The sequence below is a fragment of the Somniosus microcephalus genome, chromosome 2 (genome assembly GCF_052327205.1).
Source record: "Somniosus microcephalus isolate GS21.2 chromosome 2, FLI_Smic_1.0, whole genome shotgun sequence".
Classification (NCBI taxonomy): Eukaryota; Metazoa; Chordata; class Chondrichthyes; order Squaliformes; family Somniosidae; genus Somniosus; species Somniosus microcephalus.
In genome coordinates, this window is record NC_140988.1 from 106,605,587 (window position 1) to 106,628,899 (window position 23,313).

Genomic DNA, 23,313 nt, shown 5'->3' on the forward strand with positions numbered 1-23,313 from the left:
GGTGCTGTGATTGGCATTTACAATGATAAAAGGATTGTAACATTAAACAACAGTTTCAAACTGAATACTGGCAGAGTACTTTTAAACTGAGAGTCATTCTATAATTCCTGTCTGAAGTCAGGAACAAATCAGTTTTGCCTTACCATATACAGCAATAATTAGGGCGAAAGCCAATTTTTTTTCTAAGAACGTAAATCACTGGATGCAGTAAATAAATCTTGCCTCCAACAATAAACACCCTCACCACAGTCCTCCCTCCCCCCATCCCCCACTAAGCTGCCTACATAATTCCTATGCTTGCTGTAAAGCAGATAACCCTTGCCGACGCTGCCAAAATTCAACATCCCTGCTCCCCTGACTAAGAAATATTTGTGGACAGTACTCTTCCATCCCCTCCTCTCTCCACTGTAGGAATCTTATCCTAAGCTCCCATAATTACACAGTGATTGTAACCCAGCCTTTTACCACCACTCTTTCTGTATCCCCCCCCCCCCCGCAATAAAGCTAAGATACAGGACATGGCTGTGCAAGCATAGATTAATTCTGATCGTTCAGAGGTGAAAATGCTAGCGCGGAAGCGAAACCTGGAACTAACCACCCTTCCTGCCAGCTTTAATACTATGCTAGGCTAACCCCACCACCCCTAACCGCCCTGATGAAAGCATATGACTACCCAGGTTACCCTCTCCCAGTGAGACTATTCTCCCATCTCTTCCCTCCATCTGCTTCCCTCCTCATGGTTCAATTATCTAATCTTCCAACCTCACTTCACCGGAATACAGAATTTGGTCACAACTCCGAGTGCCATGGGAGATCAACTAGTAAAATGAATAAAGCAACATTTCGGTCAGTGCCAAGAAATGCTGATAGGCCGGCTGCAAATGTTGCTGTCCATCAACTTTTACTCTATGGGAGATTCTTGTATGAATCTTGCAAAACAGCAAGCAGGATTTCCCACAATATTTCTGGAATACCCTTTAAACAATGAATCTTAATTGTTGTTACACATGATCCATGTTACTATTAGGGCAAGGAAGTCATTTCAAAGCAGAAATTTACAACTAGCAGCTAAAACAGAGGAAATCAATATAACTTTTGACACTATGAATTTCTCCACAAACATTCATTTTACTGATGCTATGAGCAGTAGAATTTAAGAGCCTGTGTGCCATAGTTACTAGAGCAATCAGCTTTTTAAAAAAAATTACAAGAATACTTATTTTCTTTTAAAAGAGCATTAGTTACTTTTATATGCTTTCATTTACATCAATTTTGTTCTAAATCCCACAAAAAACTGTTCTTAAACCTCTATGATTTCACAGTTCACAAATGAAAACTATTTAAATTCAAGAATTTTCTCCCAAAAATCACAGCCACAGAGATCACAAAAGAAATCTGGAACAGCACTCCATACTCTAGATTTTTAAAATGCAGACATTGGTCATCATCTTATTACACTACGTATAAGGTCACAAATCTATATATATATCTATCTATATATATAAAAAAGGAGTCGATCTGTCTGTCCTTCTGTCTGTCTGTCCTCGGGTGTGCGTCTGTCCGGCTATGCGCTCGAAAGTTATACGGCGTACCTAAGCGCGCGTTGCCTCCGAAGAAAGCTTACGCTTCCGGGACGCTGGTAAGCGTATTTACTTTTCGGTTGGACGAAAATTGTTCGCCGCCTTATGCAAAAAACCTTCAAAATTAAACTCATTATCTGCTAGCATTGATTGACTGACGTCAAGGTTCGACCAATCCTGTGCCATCACGATTGACCAATCCTACAGTACGGTCCCCTGATGGTTGGCCAATCGGTGTGTGTGTGTGTGTGTGTGTGTGTGTGTGTGGGTGTGTGTGTGTGTGTGTGGGCGGGACTAATCGTTTTCATCTCGGGGATGTGGCAGCCATTGTTTCACTGCCATGACTTCAGCTTCCAGCTCAAACTACTTTGAAAGTTAGTATCTCTTTTAAAAATAACATAAGATTTACCAAAAACCTTTTATAAGTACTTTCACTTTCATCTTTCAAGGTATTAAAAAGGTAGAAATGTTGCCCGCCACCAGATTCACAAAGGGACACAGACAGGGCCCCAAAGCCTGGGACTCCATTTAAACCGCCCGGCCCAAAACAGCCCTGGCAAAGCCGGGCTCCCCCCAGCTAGTATATATATAAAAAAGAGTATGTCTCTGTCTGTCTGTCCGGCTACACAATCAAAAGTTATAGAGCGTACCTACACATGTGTTGTATCAAAAGAAAGCTCATCATTAGGGGACTCTTGTAGGCGTATTTACTTTTTGGTCGGACATAAATTGTGCCGACGGTATCCAAAAAACGTTCAAAATTCCGCTCATTAACATCGAGTGGGGGCGGGTTAATTGTGTGCGCGGGCGGGCCATCCTACAGTTGAGTGACATGATGATTGACCAATCCTACAGTTCAGCGACCTGACGGTTGACCAATCGGTGCGTGTGTGGGTGCGCCTTATCATTCTGAACCGAGGTGAGTGTCAGCCATCTTGATTCGTAAGTTTATTTTTTTTTCCCCACTTTCTGTACGTGTGCAGGGAATTTTATCCACCACAAATTTGGTACTTAGGAGCCCAACTAACTCATTATATAATTTGTGTGTAATAAATGAGTCCATTACATGTTTCATTTCTCCAGGTCTGCTGTCTGCAGGCCTCAGGCCTTCAAGCCTGGGCCTCTCCTTCCCAACCACGCCCGAGCTACACACCGGCCGTCCCGCTGGGCCCGATTCCGAACCAGCGGCCAGCCATCTTGGTGAAGGCTGGCCACAGGGCCCACAGAGTGCGGGCAGAGGGAAGCGAGCAGGTTACCGGGGGGCGGGGCTCGGGAGGGGAGGGGGAGGGGTAGCGGGAAGGGGGAGCGGAGGGGGTTAACCCGGCAACCGGGCTCGGCCAGCCGCAATCGGCCGTCTCAACCCGCTCAGGCCCAGTCCCAGAGATCGGGAGGGCGGAGGAGGGTTACCCCGGCAACAGGGCCTGGCCAGCCGCAATCGGCCGTCTCAAGCCGCCTCAGGCCCGGCCTCGGGAGGGGGAGGAGGGTTACCCCGGCAACCCGGCCAGGCCATCCGCAATCGGCCGTCTCAAGTCGCCTCAGGCCCGGCCTCGGGAGGGGGGGCGTGGCTCGGGGAGCTGGGGGGGGGGCGGGGCTCGCGAGGGGCGGGCCACGGGAGGGGGAGGAGAGTTACCCCGGCAACCCGGCCTCTCCCCCCTCTCTCTCCCCCCCCCGTCCCTCCCCCCCTCCGCTCCCACCCCCTTCCCTCCCCCCTCCTCCTTCCCATCCCCCTCCCTCCCCTTCCCTCCTCTCCCCTCCCTCCCGCTCTCTGCCCCCGTCGCTCGCTCTCTTCCCCCCCAGTCGCTCGCTCTGTTCCCCCCCAGTCGCTCGCTCTGTTGCCCCCCAGTCGCTCGCTCTCTTCCCCCCCAGTCGCTCGCTCTCTTCTCCCCTCCCAGTCGCTCTCTCTCTTCTCCCCCCCAGTCGCTCTCTCTTCTCCCCCCGTCGCTCTCTCTCTTCTCCCCCCCAGTCGCTCTCTCTCTTCTCCCCCCCAGTCGCTCTCTCTCTTCTCCCCCCCCAGTCGCTCTCTCTCTTCTCCCCCCCCCAGTCGCTCTCTCTTTTCTCCCCCCCCCAGTCGCTCTCTCTTCTCCCCCCCCCAGTCGCTCTCTCTTCTCCCCCCCAGTCGCTCTCTCTCTTCTCCCCCCCCAGTCGCTCTCTCTCTTCTCCCCCCCCAGTCGCTCTCTCTCTTCTCCCCCCCCCAGTCGCTCTCTCTCTTCTCCCCCCAGTCGCTCTCTCTCTTCCCCCCCAGTCGCTCTCTCTCTTCCCCCCCAGTCGCGCTCTCTCTTCCCCCCAGTCGCTCTCTCTCTTCCCCCCAGTCGCTCTCTCTCTCTCTCTTCCAACAACAACATGCCCTCAAAAATCCCTCGGCACCGCCGGGCACTTCAGCTAGTTATAGAATAAAATAAAGGAAACATCAATTAAATTCACTACAGTAACACTGAAGATATTTTCTGTAATATGTTTTAAAAGCATACCATGATTTAGGTCATAATGTCCATGGTTGTAGGAATCAGATTGTGCACTTTTTTCTCTGATCTCTTTAAGTATAGGCATGTGAAGCACAGGGCTGTACTCTGTTTGAAGCTTCACATTCATCTTGAGCTTGTAACTGATCAAATACAAGAAGTCCAAAAATAGTGAATTAATTCAAGTGATTAGTAACTCTCCTGAAATAGCTGTGCATTATAAAAGCTTTTCCACATACTAGTTTAAAGCCATTCACTGCTGATATACTGAACAGTATGCAATCTCAGCTACAATTATAAATTTTGAAATGAAATCCTCCTTTTCTTTTACTACTGCATTGGCAGTTACTTTTTATATGCTTTCATTTGCATCAGTTTTGTTCTGAACTTTACTATAACTGTTCTTAAATTTCCATATTTTCAAATGAAAACTATTTAAATTGAAGAGTTTTCGCCCCAAAACAGAAATATTTGGGTAAAGTTTACACAACTCGAGGTAGCACAATGGTATAACAAAGGACAGGTTTGCACCCCCAGTTTCTACACACAGTTCCTGATCTCAGTCAAGACAGAGAAGTACCAGGTGAAGACCAGGAATTTCTTCAGAATTGAGAGAGAAAGAGTGTGTCCCTGGGTTGGTCTCTCACACCTCCTTGTGGCCAGCACTGCAAGGTGATGCTGGGAAGCAGATCACCTACATACCCCAACAACCACATGGTGCGGCATTGGATGACCAGGACTTAATATGAGACAGGATACAAGCACTTGCAACTTGGATAATCTGAAGTTTATGGAGCATGGATGAACACAGGCCAGCATGGAGTTTCTGTAGCAGAGGGCAGACAATGTTGCAGAGTTGGAAATAAGCAGGAGAGAAGATGGGATTTGAAGCTAAGCCTAAGGTTGAACAGGATACTATGGTTGTGCATACTGAAAAGTGGGATGCCACAGAAGAGGTGGAGTCAGTGGGAAGGAAGCAGAGTTTGTGACAAGCACCCAAAAACCAAGGTTTCAATCTTGCCAGTCGCAAGCTGAAGAAAGTTGTAGCTCATCCAAGATCACAGAATCACAGAAACCCCACAGTGCAGATAGATGCCATTTCGGCCCATTGAGCCTGCACCGACACATATCCCACCCAATCCCCGTAACCCCTACACCAACACATATCCCACCCTATCCCCGTAACCCCACCTAACACTAAGGGTCAATTTATCATAGCCAATCAACCTAACTCGCACATCTTTGGACTGTGGGAGGAAACCGGAGCACCCGGAGGAAACCCACGCAAACACGGGGAGAATGTGCAAACTCCACACAGACAGTCGCCCGAGGCCGGATTCGAACCCGGGTCCCTGGTGCTGTGAGGCAACAGTGCTAACCACTATGCCACCGTGCTGCCCTTTCCTGATGCCAGACAAGCAGTACAACAGTAACAAAGTGAACGTGGGGTCCAGAAAAGTGGCAGAGATAGAGCTAGGTACGATCAGCATACATATGGAAGTTGACCCCATGTCAGCAGATAATGTCGCTGACCATACAAGAGCAGTCCCGTGGAGTTGGACAACAGACGAGAGGCTGTGGAGGATCACCGCATGATCAGTCATATCAAATATAAATAGTGAGTGGTTTCAACAAACAAGACTGAGGCATGGTACAGGAATCTTTGTGTTATCCGGAAGCTAAATGTCCGGCAAGCTCGAGCCACCGGCAAAAATCAGGAGCCGTTTTGTTAGGTTTTTTTTTTCTTCTCGTGGCTTTTTTTTTCTTCTCGTGGCTTTTTTTTCAACAGTCAGGCTCTGCAAAGTCTCTCTGAAGCTGTTGCTAAGCGATAGAGACGCTTCCAAGGTACGGCCGACTGTTTAGAAGCTGTTGCTAAGCAACAGTGTTTGTTGCCAGATACGGAGCTTCCGTATGCTTCAACATTAACGCTGGTTTGTCCGGCAGTTTTGAGGGAACGGCAACAGCTCGGTCCCGTCTGTGCCGGATAGCACAAAGTTTCCTGTAAAGGGAAACAACACAGGTCCAAGTATTCTGCAAAATTTATACAGCTTATGCACCAGACATAAAACATTTGGGGTTTTGACATTCGTGGTAATGCTGTCAAGTGCCTCTTGTTTTATAAATGCGCTCATGGTCCAATGAGATACCTTTTATGCCTTCAGTAAATATTATACTTAAAGATCAGCGCAAGCACTCACCTTCTCTCATCTACTGCGATAGGCTTGGCATGATCACTAACAAACATGTCATGGGTTCTTTTCAGAGATCTGAACACCAGTGTGTGTACCGAGTGTTTCTGCACCTCCTGACAAAGAGAAAAAAAAACTCATTTAGCATTAAGTTTCAGAATTAAAATTTGAAACATAACATGTTTAAAACAAATTCCAATGTGGTGGAATTGCTGAACAAAATGTACTGATGCATTTTATATAATTACACATCTCAATATTCCACATAACTATAGAAGATATCTTGTAGACACTTCAACAAACCTTAAATTGAGAGATTAGACGGAATGATGGATTAGTACAATGACCTTTCATCTCTGGACATGTAATCAAAAACAGGCTGGAGAGAGAATTCTCCTCTTGTTATTGGGTCCTATGTGACACGTGTTTGGACAGTTCCTAGTGAGAGTTGGCCCACATCACAAAACTGTCAAGATGGCGATCCCAGAGAATCCATAAAAATGGTTGGCATAGGAAATTGATATGCCCACATTGGTGCGAGTGGCAACGCTCTCCAGGTTACTTTCTCCACTACCTCTTTAGACCTTCTCCCATCTCCGCTCGGATTCAAAATGAGAAAACCTCATGGACTTTTTTTTATGTCCAAAATGGTGGCCACCTGCAATGTGCCCACTGGCTCCTCAACCCCTCCAAAATCACAGGTCCACTGTAAGTGCCCTTACCCTGACTTTTTTTGTTGCTGCAGTTTCTCCATCACCCACTCAGCCCACTTAGCCATGAAGCCAAACCCAAAGTCCCTTCCCATCCCAGCTCATCACCCAACTTCACCTTCTAACCCCCGTACTTGCAAACATCTTCAAGCTATTTTTCATGTCCAGCAATGCCCCATTTCCTTTAAAACTGCTAACAAATCTCCCCTCAAGAAACTCACCCCAAATCCCCCGCAATCTCAAATCTTGCCACCTTCTCCAAATTCCTGGAACATGTTACCTTGCAACTACACTCAACTGTCATCACTCCTTATTTGAGTCCCGACAATCAGACTTCTGCCCTACCCACATTACGAAGACAAATTACATCTTGAGCAACTGTGACCATAGCTCCCCACTTCTCATTTTTCTCAACCACTCCATCGGTAGCCACTAATTTTGCCATTACAAACCTGCTCGCTGAGATTCTCTATCCAGTCCCTTAAGTTTTGCTATCTTCCCTTGATTTTAAAAATCCTTCGCTTCAACCATATCATCAGTTCCCCATTTGAACATTTCCCTCTGATTTCTTCATTTTTGGTGTCCACTGTATTCTTTTTCTTCTTCTTATAAAGTTTCCTGAGCCATCTTTCTGGATGTGAAGTGTGCTATATAAATCCAAGTTGTTATTAAGGCACATTGCTGGGGTAGAGCCAAAGAGCTTTACTCTGCATCTGATCATGCTATAGCGAACCTGGAAATGCTTGATACTATCACTGTGTTGCTCTGGTGGGGTGGGGACCCATTCCTCAGAAATGACTTTCAAAACTTTAACAAGCACTAAATATGATTAAAGGACTAATGCAAAATACATTCTTGCTCATGACAGTAGTCTGCAGATGAGTAACTCAAAGCGATAAGCCTAGCCCCTGCCAAATAACTTCGAAGTTTGATTCAAGGGAGTCAGAGGAAACCATATATTGAGAAATTCTGAAATGGGCCCCACTTCAAAACAGCATGCTTTGTAAGTCAAATGTGAACTTAAAATGATAATATTGCACCTCACACTTTGTCTAAAATAATTACATAAAGTAGTTTAAAAACTTAAAGACGACCGGAAAACTGCTGAACTTTACTGCAACATGTATCTTTTGTGAAGCAAACTAAAATTAAATGCATTATTTGCCGTCACCACCTCATTCTTTTTAATGAGTTCCCTCATTTCCTATTAAGTATATAGTTTATGGCCACTTTTATGGCAAGTATTATGTCATCTCCTGCACTGGAAGTTTAAGTTGTCTATGTTTATAGTGTAGAATTTATTAAAGTAGCTCGACAGCTAAACATTAACAAGCTCATTACTAGAAGCCACAAGCTAAAATTAAAAAGCACTTCACTCCTAAAACTCTGAAGCCATTGTTATACTGCAGATACTTCCAGCTCCACCTTGCACTGTGGTCAGGTAAAGGAAAGTTCTGCACGCATCTGCTCGGCAGCATTCAAATGGCAAATGCATTTTTATGTTAGTGAAAAAGCAATCATAGAAATTTACGGCACAGAAGGAGGTCATCAGCCCATCATGCGTGCTGACCGAAAAAGAGCTATCCAGCCGAATCCCACTTTCCAGCTCTTGGTCCGTATTCCTGAAAGTCACGGCACTTCAAGTGAATATCCATGTACTTTTTAAATGCTTTGAGTGTTTCTGCCTCTACCAGCCTTTCAGGCAGTGAGTTTCAGACCCCCACCACCCTCTGGGTGAAAAAAGTTCTCAACTTCCCTCTAATCCTTCTATCAATTACTTTAAATCTCACCTGGTTATTGACCTCTCTGCTAAGGGAAACAGGAGCATGCAATGGGGTAGTTGCATTTTACAATCTCCACAATATACTGTCAAAGTACTTGAAAATCTATCAATTTATACTGGCAACAGGCCAATTTCAGAATATGAGGGAAACTGTTATAGTACCACCTCCAATTAACTTTCCCGGATCTCTTCAAGTCTGAGAGCAAGTAGCAGCAGCTTTGTGAGAAAATTCATCGCTTTCCCTAATGACGAGTAGCATCTTAGCACATTACATATTCATAACAATGTCTGAATCCTGGAGGGGTTTTTTTGGGTTTGGGGGGGGGGGGGGGGGGAAGAGAAAGGGAGAGGAGAGCAGTAAATCTTCACCCAATATCCAGTCATAAAATTACATAAAAATTATGCAGAAACAGGCTATTGTCCCAACTAGTCTATGTTGTTTATCTTCCACACAATGAGTACTCCTAAACGGATGTGCCTGCTCCCGTTTCCATATCCCTTATCCCCTTTCCTTCAACCACCTAACTAACCTATTCTTAATGTTGACATCCCAACCTTGTGCAGCAAAAGTTTAATCTGCTTACTAAATCATTTACATTTAATCTTATATCTACAATCCTTCATTCTAGATTCTTCAAGCATAGAAAGTCAGTTTCCAATTACTCTGTCCCACCCCTTTATAATTTAACACCTCCAATCAAATGACCCCATAATTTCTTCCATTTTAACAAAGAGCCCCAATTTTCCCACTCTTACCACATTTATATGTTGTCATGACCAATGCTCATTAACACAAATCTATCAATTTAGACTGGCAAGGAAGGGCAGATGAATGAGAAAAAGTGGTAGGAAAAGGTCTATAATTACAAATTTGTTTAAAACGGAGTGCCTTTGAATCAAAGGTGCAGGCGGTTCATTGAAGTGGCCCCCACTGCTTCCAGGAAATCTGTCCACCTGTGATGGTATTGGAGTGGGCCAACAAGCAGATTCGGGTGGAGTGGAGGAGTCGAAATATATATTGCATTTAATTAATATGCATTTTATTTTATTTTTCCATGATACAATGGGGTATATGCAGAATTACTACTTTTCTGTGCACGGCAATCAGCAACACCAGGTCGTTGCCGGAACTCTCAGACCCTCCACTAATGGCAGCTCACTCTCCGAACGCTGTGCTTACAGAGCTAGGCCCGCAGTCCCAGGGCAAGCGAGAGAGCCAAACTTTATATTATATATACTTTAAAAAAAAGACAAAGCCCCACCTCCACCATGGCTCGCGCTCGCTGCCGGCAAAAGCTCGAGCCGCTTTTGAAAACAATTCGAAACTCGGGCAAAAACCGTCACCTTCCTCCGCCGACAACCCAGCAACCCGCGCAACGGCTGATCAGGACCACGAGATCAAGCCTCGAGCTTTCCCATTGGAGGAGGACCGAGGGTTCAAAGGACGAGAAAGAGAAGCGCTCGTCACAACGTCCAGTTCTCGTCTTACCTTTCATGCCCGCCGGCGACAGCGACACCTCCCCTGTGCGGCCGTAGACCATATGTACAGGTGAGCTGCAGGAGTGCTGAACGCGGCAGACTTCTCGGCCCCGCTATCCCCGGAGTCATTATTTTGCCACAAGCTGGGGATAGAGATCGGTCAAATCAAACCCGGGATCCCAGCGAGCAAAAGATCCAACAGCGAACGGAGATAGTAACAAAGCAACAACAGCAACTTGTATTTATATAGCTAACCTAGTAAAACGTCCCAAAGTTTCACAGGAGCGTTATACTTACACCGAACCACATAATAAGGATAAATAAATTAGAGCAGGTGACCAACAGCTTGGTCAAACAGGTCGGTTTTAAGGAATGTCTTAAAGGAGGAATGTAAGAAGTCACACAACACCAGGTTATAGTCCAACAGTTTTCTTTGAAATCACAAGCTTTCGGAGCGCTGCTCCTTCGTCAGGTGAAGTGGAGAGATGCCTATAGACACAGATTATATAGTCAGAGAATAATGTCAGATGATTACAGGTAATCTTTCTAACTGCCATTTATCACACCTCGGCAGAGAGATAATCACAGCAATCAAAGGTGTGAATGGTGTCCAAACAGGTCAGTCAGGAAAATATTACATCAAAGAAAAATGTTGCAGATGCTGGGGTCTGTATGAAAAACAAAAAACAGACAAAAAACATTTTCTTTGCTGGAAATCACAGCAGGTCCGGCTGCATCTGTGTAGAGAGAACAAGCTAACGACGACTCGAGTCTGGATGACCCTACGTCAGGTGGGGTTACATGTAGCGTGACATGAACCCAAGATCCCGGTTGAGGCCGTCCTCATGAGTGCGGAACTTGGCTATCAGTTTCTGCTCTACGATTTTGCGTTGTCGTGTGTCTCGAAGGCCGCCTTGGAGAATGCTTACCCGAAGATCTGTTGGACTATAACCTGGTGTTGTGTGACTTCTTACGTTTGTCCACCCCAGTCCAACACCGGCATCTCCACACTTAAAGGAGGAAAGAGAGGTAGAGAGGCGGATTGATTTAGGGAAGGAATCCAGAGCTTAGGGCCCAGGCAGCTGAAGGCACAGCCACCAATGGTTGAGCAATTATAATCAGGGATGCTCAAGAGGCCAGAATTAGAGGAGTGCAGATATCTTGTGGGATTGTGGGGCTGAAGGAGATTACAGAGATAGGGAGGAGGTGAGGCCATGGAGGGATTGAAAACAAGGATGAGAATTTTGAAATCGAGGCGTTGCTTAACGTTGCAATGTAGATCAGCGAGCACAGGGGTGATGCATGAACTGGACTTGGTGTGAGTTAGGACACAGGCAGCCGAGTTTTGGATGAGCTCAAGTTTATGGAGGGTGCTAAATAGGCTCGGCCAGGAGAGCATTGGAATAGTCAAGTCTGGAAGTAACAAAGGCATGGATGAGGGTTTCAGCACCAATGAGCTGAGGCAGGAGCAGAGTCGGGCAATGTTACGGAGGTAGAAGTAGGTAGTCTTGGTGATGGAGCGGATATGTGGTTGGGAGCTCATCTCAGGGTCAAATAGGATGCCATGGTGTGAAAGGTCTAGTTCAGCCTCAGACAGAGGTCAGGGAGAATGAGGGTGTCTCCAGGAATTAAAGATTAAATTCCAGGTTAAAAAAAAAAATCATTTTATCATAGAATGGTTAGAGCATGGAAGAAGGCCATTCAGCCCATCGAGCCCATGCTGGCTCTCTGCAAGAGCACTTCAGCTAGTCCCTTTATTAAAAAAAAAATCTTTGAATGTTTTCATCTATTAGTTATAAAAATATTGGAGATGGGGGGAAAAAGGCTGTTTGACGGGCAACGAAGAGTCTGTTTGCTTTCCAAGTGGAATGGGGAGGCAGTGCGGCGTGAGGATCTTCGTGCCGGGCAACTAATGGTGGGAGTGTGGGAGCAGAGTGGTTGGAGGCAGGACGTCATGTGATGAAACCTCCAGGAATACATCCAACCAGAGTTGGCAATGCTGTGGCTGTGAGAGATGAAATAAAAGAGAGCAAGGAGGAAAACGCATCAAGTTCCAGGGATCAATACTGCACAGGCTTCATCATCTGTCCCTGTGACTTATGCCAGCATCATCTGTGGCAAGGACTGTCATTCGAGAATTGAACTCACTAAATGTATTTTGCTGGTATCTCCAATCAGGACCAACCCAGATCTAGCCACAGAGTGCTGTATCAAAAATGGTTGAGCTTTGATACCTACTTTAAATGTTTTTAGCTGTTACTGTCGAAGTTTCGACTGTTCAATAAGACTCTGTGAAACAAAGTGATCGTCAAAGGCAGACTTTATTAACTACTTGCTAGCAAGGGGAGCTTCACGTAGGCAAAGGCTATCGTGACTTCTCCGAATACATGGACAAAAACACCTCTTTTTATACACAAAGATCAAAACCTTTTATCACATGGTATGGTATTGAGACACAACTAAATAACATTAAGGAAGAGATGAGTAAGAAATGTTTAAGGTCAACAAGAAGATGACTAAAGGGTCAGCAGAGCCTCGGTGTCTTAAGATAAGGTTAGCCCATAGATAATCAAAAGTCATGATGCAGGAATACCTTTAGATAAAGTTAATTAATTTTATACAATGGAGACGGTTTGTCTCTCACTTTGGTTCTGGACATTCATACGAATGTTTACAGTACATGTCCTTTGGTTTATCATGCTTTTGTTCTGTTAAGCTTATCTTGTTTATGGAACTGTCTAGCCTGCAAGCTACAAAGGAGTCACATGCTCTTCCTTAAACCGTTTCCTAATATGGGCCTGCCCGTTTCCCCTTATGTTATACTGTGTGAAGCCATTTTGGCCTGTTGAAACAGTTCCAGACTCCATTTTAATATAAGAGAGTATGTGTGCTTATTTTATACTAATATGTGTGGATATATATATCTATGCTGATGCACTTCTACATTACTCAGATTGCAAAATGAGTATTAGCAAAACTGGAAATGGGCCTGAACCTGTAGGTGCTATTTGTACAAGTATATGGCCTGCTTTTTCTGCAAGTAATTCTTTTAAAATATTAATTTACACACTTTCAGACCTAGATTTTCTTTCTTATTAGTGGGTTTGTGGTGGGGTAATCATTACACCTGCCAACGTGTAACTACCATTAACATGCTACAGTTTCCTCCCAGAACCTTCATTAGGCTTGCAGAGCAGCTTGCAGGCCAAAAAATGCCCTTCATTTGCTTACCGCTACTGGGAGAGCAGGAGGGAAATATGGCTCTGGTGCACCCAGTTAAAGCGCAACATCACATCTGGAGCACTGTGTTCAGTTTTGGGCACCGAACCTCAGGAAAGATATGTTGGCCTTGGAAAGGGTATAGCTCAGATTCCCCAGAATGATACCAGGGCTTAAACTATTAAATTATGAGGACAGGTTACATAAACTTGGCTTGTATTCCCTTGAGTTTAGAAGGTTCAGGGGTGATCTAATCAAGGTGTTTAAAATGATAAAGGGATTCAATAGCATAGATACAGAGAAACTATTTCCTCTGGTGGGGAATACAGAACAAGAGGGCACAATCTTAAAATTAGAGCTAGGCCATTAGGAGTGAAATCAGGAAGCACTTTTTCACACAAAGGGTAGTGGCAATCTGGAACTTGGCCCCCATAAGGCTGTTGATACTGGATCAATTGAGATTTCCAAGACTGAGTGATAGATTTTTTGTTGGGTAAGGGTATTGAGGGATATGGAACAAAGGTGGGTAAATTGAGTAAAGATACAGATCAGCCATGATCTAATTGAATGGCAGAACAGGCTTGAGGGGCTGAATGATCTACCCCTTTTCCTATGTATCACTTCTCAGCAAGATGGCAGAAGGGACATCAGCTATGGGGTATTAACAGCTGGAAGGGCTCCCTAATTTTACAATGTGTTTGTGAAGCTGCTGTGGGCAGAGGTGAGGGCCAGGAGAGACCGTCTGATGGCCACTTAGGGCAGGATACTCCATAGAAGAGTTTTGTGGGCTGTCTGGAGGGAAGTGGCAGAGGCAGTCAGTGCAACTACCATCACCCAAGAACTGCCACAGAATGCAGAAAAAGTTTCAATTAACTCGCAAGGGTGGCCAAGGTAAGTCAAGGCTCAGATGCCAATATACATACTGTACCACTCATACAGCTTCACTCACCTTACCTATGACACTCTTTCTCTTGCAGCACCTGGGTGTTAGAACTCAGTTTTGCTAAGGGCAACCACTCCAAACTCTCGAGCACCTACTTTGGTCAAAACCACTCTCTTGCCTCACTTTGCCTGCCACAGGGGCTTCTGCTAGTCTTCATCGACAATTCTTGTAAAGGGACAAGGCACTTTCATGTTTGATTATCATTGGCATGTATGACCTCATATGGGGGAAGTCTCCATGGCATTCAATGGCCTATAAAATAGTCTTCTCTCCTACCAAAGAAAAGATGCCATACAACATAAAACCCATCACTGAAAACCCTGAGTCTGTAGGAAGAGAAGGCATTACATTTAAGGCAGCGTGTATTTGCAACACCACAGTTCTGATTGGTCCCCTTGGATGACAAGACCAGATTGCTGATTGGTCCCCTTGGAGGACAAGACACACTCAGCAGTTTGTCTGGAATGTGTAATTAGATCCTGCCTGCCTGAGTAATCAAGATCTTTGCAATGTGTAATTTGATCCATTCACTGTGACAGCCAGGCTCCAGACAGAGCTCACAGTGCTAACACTACAGCTTTCAGAGAACAGGCAGAGCTCACCCTCCTGGGTTAGGACCTTCCCTCCACAACAAGGACCTGACCTTCCCCCGTCCATAGATGGGGCATAGTATGTGGGTCACAGATTGTTAACAGGTTTATTGAAGCTCCAGCCCCGCGGTTGCAGAGCCCAAGTCTGGTCCCCACATGCAGACTCCCAGCCTGAGGCCGCTACCCGCTGCTCCCCGCCCCAGCGGACATGGGCTTTCTGGTGCACATGCGCAGCCACAACGTTGGATGTGCATGCGTGACTCCGGTGGGGATGAGGCGGTGTTTAGGCTCTGCCCCGTGTTCATCACTCAGTACATTTAATAGACAGATGGACGTGGAAGTACAGGAAATGGCATGGTTAGCGATGAACTTGCAAAAGAAAGTTGGCAAAGGCTTGGTACGGGTAAGCGTATACAGTTTCAAATTCTTTTGCTTTCTTAAAGTATTGCAATTCCCTTAGACTCACTTGCTATTCCTTCACAGACAAATGGCACCATATACACAGCTGCAAAGCTCTTCTGTCTTTCACATCATGGGGGTTCCTTGGAGGAAGAAGCCAGCCACTCCGATGACCAATCAGGCACTTCCAGATCCACATTTTTACCAACTCCAACTGGATATTGTACCAGCGTAGAGACACACACTTGTGAGAAATTAGACAGTCAGACAGGTTGTCACTGGATGAGTCATTGAGCACTAGTGAGAGTGAGGATCTGGAAGGGGAAGATAGGGATAGTGGTATTCCTCCCTCTGGGCACCACACCTCAGGAAGGATATATTGGCCTTGGAGGGGTGCAGCACAGATTCACTAGAATTATACCGGGGTTAAAAGGGTTAAATTATGAGGACAGGTTCCATAGACTAGCCTTGTATTCCCTTGAGCATAGAAGATTAAGGGGTGATCTAATTGAGTTGTTTAAGATGATTAAAAGATTTGATAGGGTAGATGGAAAGTAACTGTTTCCTCTGGTGGGGGTGTCCAGAACAAGCGGGGCATAACCTTAAAATTAGAGTTGGCAGTTCAGGGATGATTTCAAGAAGCACTTTTTCACACAAAGGGCAGTGGAAATCTGGAAAACTCTCCCCCAAAATGCTGTTGAGGCTAGGTCAATGGAAAATTTCAAAACTGAGGTTGATAGATTTTTATTAGGCAAGGGCATTAAGGGTTACGCAACCAAGTTGTGTCGATGGAGTTAAGATACAGATCAGCCATGATCTAATTGAATGGCAGAAGAGGCTCGCGGGACTGAATGGCCTACTCCTGTTCCTATGTTCCAAAGTTTCTGTTGCATGAAAGAGGCCTCAAGTGGCACTACAGCAATTACAGATATCAAAGAAACAACTGGTGGTAGAGGTCAGCTGACAACTTTGGTTGTCCAACTGTGGTATGTGAAATTTAGCAATGATTTAAGTGCTGTTAACATGAAATTTTTCTCTTTTCAATAAATTTGAAAAGCAATCAATATCCTTGCTGGATCGAAACCAGGAATCTTTGGGCTGAATTTTCAGCCCTTCCGCCTAGCGGAAACAGGGCGGTAGCACCCCGTAAATGGTGGGCAATGACCTAAGGCTCCGTTGCAATGATCACCGGGGCCTACTGCTTCACAGCTGGAGTGGCCCCTGGAGTCAGGAGGTAGGCCTATTTAAAATGGAAATTGGGTCTTCTGGGTCCAGTTGTCATTTTTGGACTTACCTGGCCAGAGCATGCACTGTGCACACTTCAACCTGCATCAGGTAGCGGTCTGGCCAAAGAGGACCCAAAAGGTGAGTTTTTCTTTAATTTTTATGGGTGGGAAGAAGCAGGAGGCCCCACAAACCCAGCCTGGACCTCTGCCGCTCAGGCTCCCCCACAGGGACCTATTATAGATAAGTAATATGAACTTTAAAATAGAACAATCTAGCTAAACCTAAAAATTACAGCATAGGGACAGTGATGTGTCATTCCTGTCAGATGTGGGACTTTCGAGCACCAGATGTTGACTCGTGCAAACACATCTGTGTGCAACTCACATTGATTGCGCTCAAAATCTCAGAACTTTAGAAGGAGCTGGGGACAATCTGACACATTGGGAGGGAGAGAAGTTTTTGGAACCAGAGTTGGAGAGGCTAATCACACCGATGAGAGATAGGAGATAGTGGAGGAGGAAAAATGAGTGACTGCGAGCGGCAGGGTAAGGTAGGTAGGAAGGAAAGGTTAGAACAAGGAGCGCCCAGAGCAACATGCTTTCAAACAGCTTTGATGCTCTAGCTTTCTTTGGGGAAAATAAAGACTCTGGGCATGGCCCTCAAATAAATATCAATAGCACCAACAAACAACAGATGGCTTGGGGAGGTGGGAGATTAGCAACACAGCTAGAAATGCAGTAGCGATAGAAGATTCAATACTTTGAGGGGCTGACACGATCATTTGCAGTCCAGACTGATAGCCCCTGTTGCTTTGTGGCCTTGCAGATCTGGATAGGTTCGGGAAGAAGGATTCCTCTTTGTTGAACATTGACAGCAATTTTGGCACAGATAGGAGCTATTTCATAAGAATGGGCTACATCTGAACAATCTGTTCTGGGCTAATTTACTGGCAAAATGGTTATATTTTATACTCTTTTGTTTCTTAACTTGTCCCATTACCATCCCCTTTTGCCTTGCACCATCATCCCTTTTGTCTTTTAATCTCTCCTGCCTTCCATTCTATCACAGACCTTCCCTTTGTTCATTCCCCCTCTCCTCCCTTTCCCTGCCCGACACTTGCTTAAAAATCTGTTACTTCTCCAACTTTTTTCAGTTCTGACGAAGGATCATCGACCTGAAACATTAACTCTGTTTCTCTCTCCATGATGCTGCCTGACCTGCTGAGTGTTTCCAGCATTTTCTGTTGTTTCAGATTTCCAGCATTCATAGTATTTTGCTATTGTATTAGTGTTTGGTTCACTGCCACTTCTCTTCTAGGAGAATGATATAGAGTCTGTTATGTTCATAAATAAATAAACGTTTTCATTATGAACAGCTAGCTTGAGCTAGTCATTTATTCAGCCATGTGGACTAGTGTACAGGCATCCATCTTGACTACTGCCTTGTGGGTAGCCCACTACTAAACATACAGCTCCACCTAGTGTACCATTCTAGAATGACATGTTACTGATCATTACATCCCCCTTCCTTAGAGGTTAAACAAAATCAATATCAATCAATCATAACGACATAAACATCTTCACAACAGTCAACACATTTTCAAAGCTTTACTTTATGAACTCTAAGCTTTTCATTCTTTTATTATAGTTTTCTTTGTACTCAAAGATTAAGTCTATCAGGCTTTTTTACTTCACGTGTGGATCTTCTCAGCACAGGTAAGTCTGATGTGTTTTCATGAGCGCCTATATGTGTGCTTGTGTTAGATTGTTCTGGTGGTGAGTGACAAGATTCAGTTGCGGCATTGTCATCAATTTGCTCTTGGATAGTTTCTTGTGTTTTCAGGAGGGAACGGCGGTTCCTCCTGAGAATCTGTCCTTCCTCGGTTCTAACAGTGTATGACCTTGGTCCTACTTCCTCAAGAACTGTAGCTTTCCTGTTCCATGCATCTGGATCCTCAATCCTGACAACATTATCCCTTGTCAATGGTTTCAGAGTTTTGGATGACTTGTCATAGTGTGATTTCTGTTTCAGCTTTAACAGTTGAAGTCTCTGTCTCAGTTCCTTACTCTGCTTTTCTTTTGCACAGCAGGGTAGCGTGGTGCACAACTTGCGACCCATTAGGAGTTCAGCAGGTGAAGAACCAGAGTCTAAAGGGGAGGCTCGGTAGCTCAGCAGGGCGAGATAAGGATCAGACTTGCTTTCTGTTACTTTCTTCAGTAGCTGTTTGAGAACTTGAACACCTTTTTCTGCCTTACCATTCGACTGAGCATACAGAGGACTGGATATGACGTGTTGAAAGTCATAATGTGCTGCAAACTGTTGCCATTTACAGTTGAAGCACGGACCATTGTCGCTAACGGCAATCCTGGGAATTCCATGTCTGGCGAAGATGGATTTAACATGCATTATGACACTGCTTGCTGATGTGCTTGAGAGCAGTGCCATCTCAGGATAGTTAGAATAGTAGTCAATCACTATTAGATAGTCTTTACCATTCAAATGAAAGAGGTCCATACCAACTTTTTGCCATGTTGCTGTTGGTAAGTCAGCTACTATCATTGGTTCCTTTGCTTGTTTGTTTTGGTGTTTCTGACATTTCTCACATATGCCTATCATGTTCTCAATGTCCTTATTTATGCCAGGCCAATAAACAGTGTCTCTTGCTCTCCTTTTGCGTTTTTCAATTCCGAGGTGTCCCTCATGAATCCTTTTGAGCATGTCTTGACGTAGAGCCTGTGGAATGACTATTCTGTTCTGTTTTAGTAATAGCCCACTTGCGACACTTAACTCTGACCTGATGTGATAGTACTTTGGACAGGAACCTTTTGGCCAACCATGATGAATGTTCCCTATTACTGTTTGTAACACTGTATCTTTTACTGTTTCTTCTGCTATTTGCTTTGATTTTGTGTCTGACACGGGCAGCGCAGCAGTGACCATACTCACATGAACATCCACGTCTTCCTCAGTAGAGCTCACATGACTCATTGTGGGTGCTCGGGATAGTGCATCTGCTAACACTATGTGTTTGCCTGGTGTGTAGATCAGTTCAAAGTCATATCTTTGCAGCTTCATCATGAGTCGTTGAATCCTTGGAGACATCTCATTCAGGTTTTTTTTTATGATGGCAACCAGTGGGCAGTGGTCTGTCTCAACTGTGAAGGTGGGAAGTCCATATATGTAGCCATGGAACTTTTCTAGTCCAACTACCAAGCCTAGACATTCCTTTTCAATCTGGGCGTATCGACACTCAGAGTCAGTCATAGACCTGGAGGCATAGGCAACAGGCTTCCAATCTTCACCCTCTGCTTGTAGCAAGACCACGCTTAGGCCATCTTTTGATGCATCCGTTGACACTTTGATTCTCTTTGTTGGGTCAAAGAAGGTGAGTACAGGTCTGGTTGTCAGCACTGTTTTGAGGTTCATCCACTCTTGTTCATGTCTTTCTGTGCATGCGAACTCATTTGTTTTATGTAGCAGGTCTCGCAGACAGGCTGTCTTGGCTGACAAATTAGGAATTAACTTTCCAATGAAGTTTATCATCCCCATGATGCATAGCACTCCTTTTTTGTCAGTGGGTCGGGGCATGTTGAGTGTGGCGTTTACTTTTTCCATATCTGGCTCTATTCCTTTACCAGATAGATTATCTCCTAGGAAAGTGACTTCCTGGACGCCAAACTGACACTTGGCTTTGTTGAGCTTCAGTCCATTCCGGCGTATGCTCTGTAGCACTTTAGTCAGTCTCTCATTGTGTTCTTTCAGTGTGGAGCCCCAGATGATGATGTCATCAACATAGACCCGAACTCCTTCCAGACCTTCAATTATGTGTTCCATTGCTCTATGAAAGATTTCAGATGCAGATATTATCCCAAAAGGCATTCTGAGGAAACAATACCTGCCAAATGGTGTGTTGAAGGTACAGTATTTGGTGCTCTGTTCATCCAGTTTTAGTTGCCAAAATCTTTGTGAGGCATCGAGCTTTGTGAAGGCACCTGACATTTCACTGGTGATTTCTTCTCGCTTGGGAATCTGGTAGTGTTCACGTTTTATGTTTGCATTTAAGTCCTTTGGATCCATGCATACTCTTAGATCATTGTTCTTTTTCTTTACACATACCATGGAGTTAACCCAGTCTGTTGGCTCTTCGACTTTCCTGATGACTCCTAGTGTGGTCATTCTGTCCAGTTCTTTCTTGAACCGGTCACGCAGGGGTGCTGGAACCCTCCGTGGAGCATGTACCACTGGCTGAGCATCCTCCTTTAGCTGGATCTTGTAAGTGAATGGTAGAACTCCAAATCCTTTGAACACATCCTGGAAATTACTCACTATAGAATCCACTGAGTCATCTGGTCTGCTTATGGCACAGTTTATACGGTAGACTCTCTTGACCAGTTCTAAGTCCTCACAAGCTTTGTCACCTAGTAGTGAATCAAGTCCTTCAGCCACAACAGAAAACATGAGATGATGCACTTTGTCTTTGACTGTCACTTTAAGTGTGCTTACACCTAAGCTACCTATTTTCTGTCCATTATAGTTCTTCAGTAGTACTGACTTTTTCTGTATTTTGGGCTTTTCTTTCATATTTTTAATGTCACTCATACTGATTAAGTTTGCTTTTGCCCCAGTGTCTAGTTTCAATGTAACTAATGCTCCATTTACCTGCAGTGGCATTATCCATTTATCCTCTTTTACTGCATTAACTTTATGTTCAGCATTGTCCATTCCTGAGGGCTGCACATTTTCTGTATCCTTTTCGATATTGTCACATTACACCTTTCCTACAAAAAATGTCTCACTTAAGTCAGTGTCCTCAATCACATTGACTTGTTGCCCTTTCTTTGTTTTTACTTTTGAAAAGCATTGTTTGGCAAAGTGATTCTTTCCATTACATTTTGTGCACATTTTCCCAAATGCTGGGCATTGTCTTGACTGGTGCTGGTAACCACAGCATTTACAATTAAAAATTCCATCCTCCGATTGCTTTGCATTTCTGTTCTGCCCACGTTTCTTCCCCTTGTAGGACACAGCACCGACAGCAGCACAGTCACTTATTACAGTTGCATTATTATTAATTTCACTGAAAGTCTTTGCGTGCTGTTGAGCTAGCTCACTGGCATGGCATATTTTCACAGCATCCTCCAATGTTAGTTCAGTTTCTCTCAACAAACGTTACCTGACTTTTTTATCATGAATACCAAACACAATCTGGTCACGAATCATGGATGATTTCAGTTCAGAGAAATTACATGTCTGTGCTTTCAGTTTCAGATCAGTCACAAAGCTATCAAAAGTCTCATTCTGCTGCTGTGTCCATTAATGGAACACGTACCTCTCATAGGTCTCGTTCTTTTTGGGAGAACAATGTGTATCAAACTTCTTTAGCACATCGTCCATCTTTTCTCTGTCCTCCTCTTGATCAAATACAAACGTATTAAATACCTCTATCACCTGCGGGCCTGCAACCATGAGCAGCAACGCTATTTTCCTTGCGTCTGGCATCGTACCGAACCCGATGGCAGCAATATAGAGTTCGAATTGTTGTTTGAAAGTCCACCAATTGCAGTCGACATTCCCCGTGAGTTTCAAACCCTCCGGTGGCTTCAAATTCTCCATGTTGCGTTTCACAATATTCAGCAGATATTACCAATCCTGGTACCATGTTATGTTCATAAATAAATAAACGTTTTCATTATGAACAGCTAGCTTGAGCTAGTCATTTATTCAGCCATGTGGACTAGCGTACAGGCATCCATCTTGACTACTGCCTTGTGGGTAGCCCACTACTAAACATACAGCTCCACCTAGTGTACCATTCTAGAATGACATGTTACTGATCATTACAGAGTCCTTACAGGAATCGGGGTGGGAAGAAGTGTAGTCCAGCTAGCTGTGGGAGTCAGTGGGCTTATAGTGGATGTTTGTCGATAGCCTATCCCCAGAAATGGAGACAGAGAAGTCAAGGAAGGGAAGGGAAGAGTTGGAGATGGACCATGCGAAGGTGATGGAAGGGTGGAAATTGGAAGCAAAGTGAATGAAATTTTCTAGCTCAGGGCGAGAGCAGGAAACGGCACCAATACAGTCATCAGTGTACCGGACAAAGAGGTGAGGGAGGGGACCTGAGTAGGACTGGAAGAAATAATGTTCCACATATCCCATGAAAAGGCAGGCATAGCTAGGGCCCATGCAAGTTCCCACAGCAACACCTTTAATTTGGAGGAGGTGAGTGGAGTCAAAGGAGAAGTTGTTCAATGTGAGAAAACGTTTAGCTAGGCGAAGGAGTGTGGTGGTGGATGGGGACCAGTTGGGCCTCTGTTCAAGGAAGAAGCAGAGCGCCCTCAGGCCGTCCTGGTGGGGGATGGAGGTGCAGAGGGATTGGATGTCCATAATGCAAAGGAGACGGTTGGGGCCAGGAAACTGGAAACTGTTAAAGTGGTGGAGGGCGTCGGAAGAGTTGCGAATGTAGTTGGGAAGAGACTAGACAAGGGGAGAAAAAATAGAGTCGAGACAGGAAGAAATCAGTTCTGTGGGGCAAGAACAGGCTGAAACAATCTGTCCACCAGGGCAGCCCTGTTTATTTATCTTGGGAATGAGGTAGAAGCGGGGCTGGGGGACTATGAGGTTGACAGCCATGGAGGGAAGATCTCTAGAGGAGATGAGGTCAGTGGCAATCTTGGAAACAATGGCATGATGTTCAGTAGTGGGGTCATGGTCCAGGGGAAGGTAGGAGGAGGTGTC

General features: G+C 44.9%; 1 protein-coding gene across 2 annotated transcripts in view; it reads right to left on the bottom strand.

The window, feature by feature from the left end:
• Positions 1–10,156, bottom strand: part of plrg1 (pleiotropic regulator 1) — a 60,665-nt gene extending 50,509 nt beyond the window's left edge. The window contains exons 1-3 of one of the 2 annotated variants that reach the window (XM_085961453.1): positions 9,984–10,156; positions 6,238–6,344; positions 4,049–4,182 (exon numbers count right to left, since the gene is read on the bottom strand). In XM_085961453.1, coding sequence (XP_085817579.1) covers positions 4,049–4,182; positions 6,238–6,344; positions 9,984–9,992 — 250 coding nt within the window. In that variant the 5' untranslated portion in view covers positions 9,993–10,156. Of the gene's footprint in view, positions 1–4,048; positions 4,183–6,237; positions 6,345–9,983 lie in introns of those variants that run through there. The other variant, XM_085961461.1, reaches the window with a different exon arrangement.
• Positions 10,157–23,313: the final 13,157 nt, after the last annotated feature.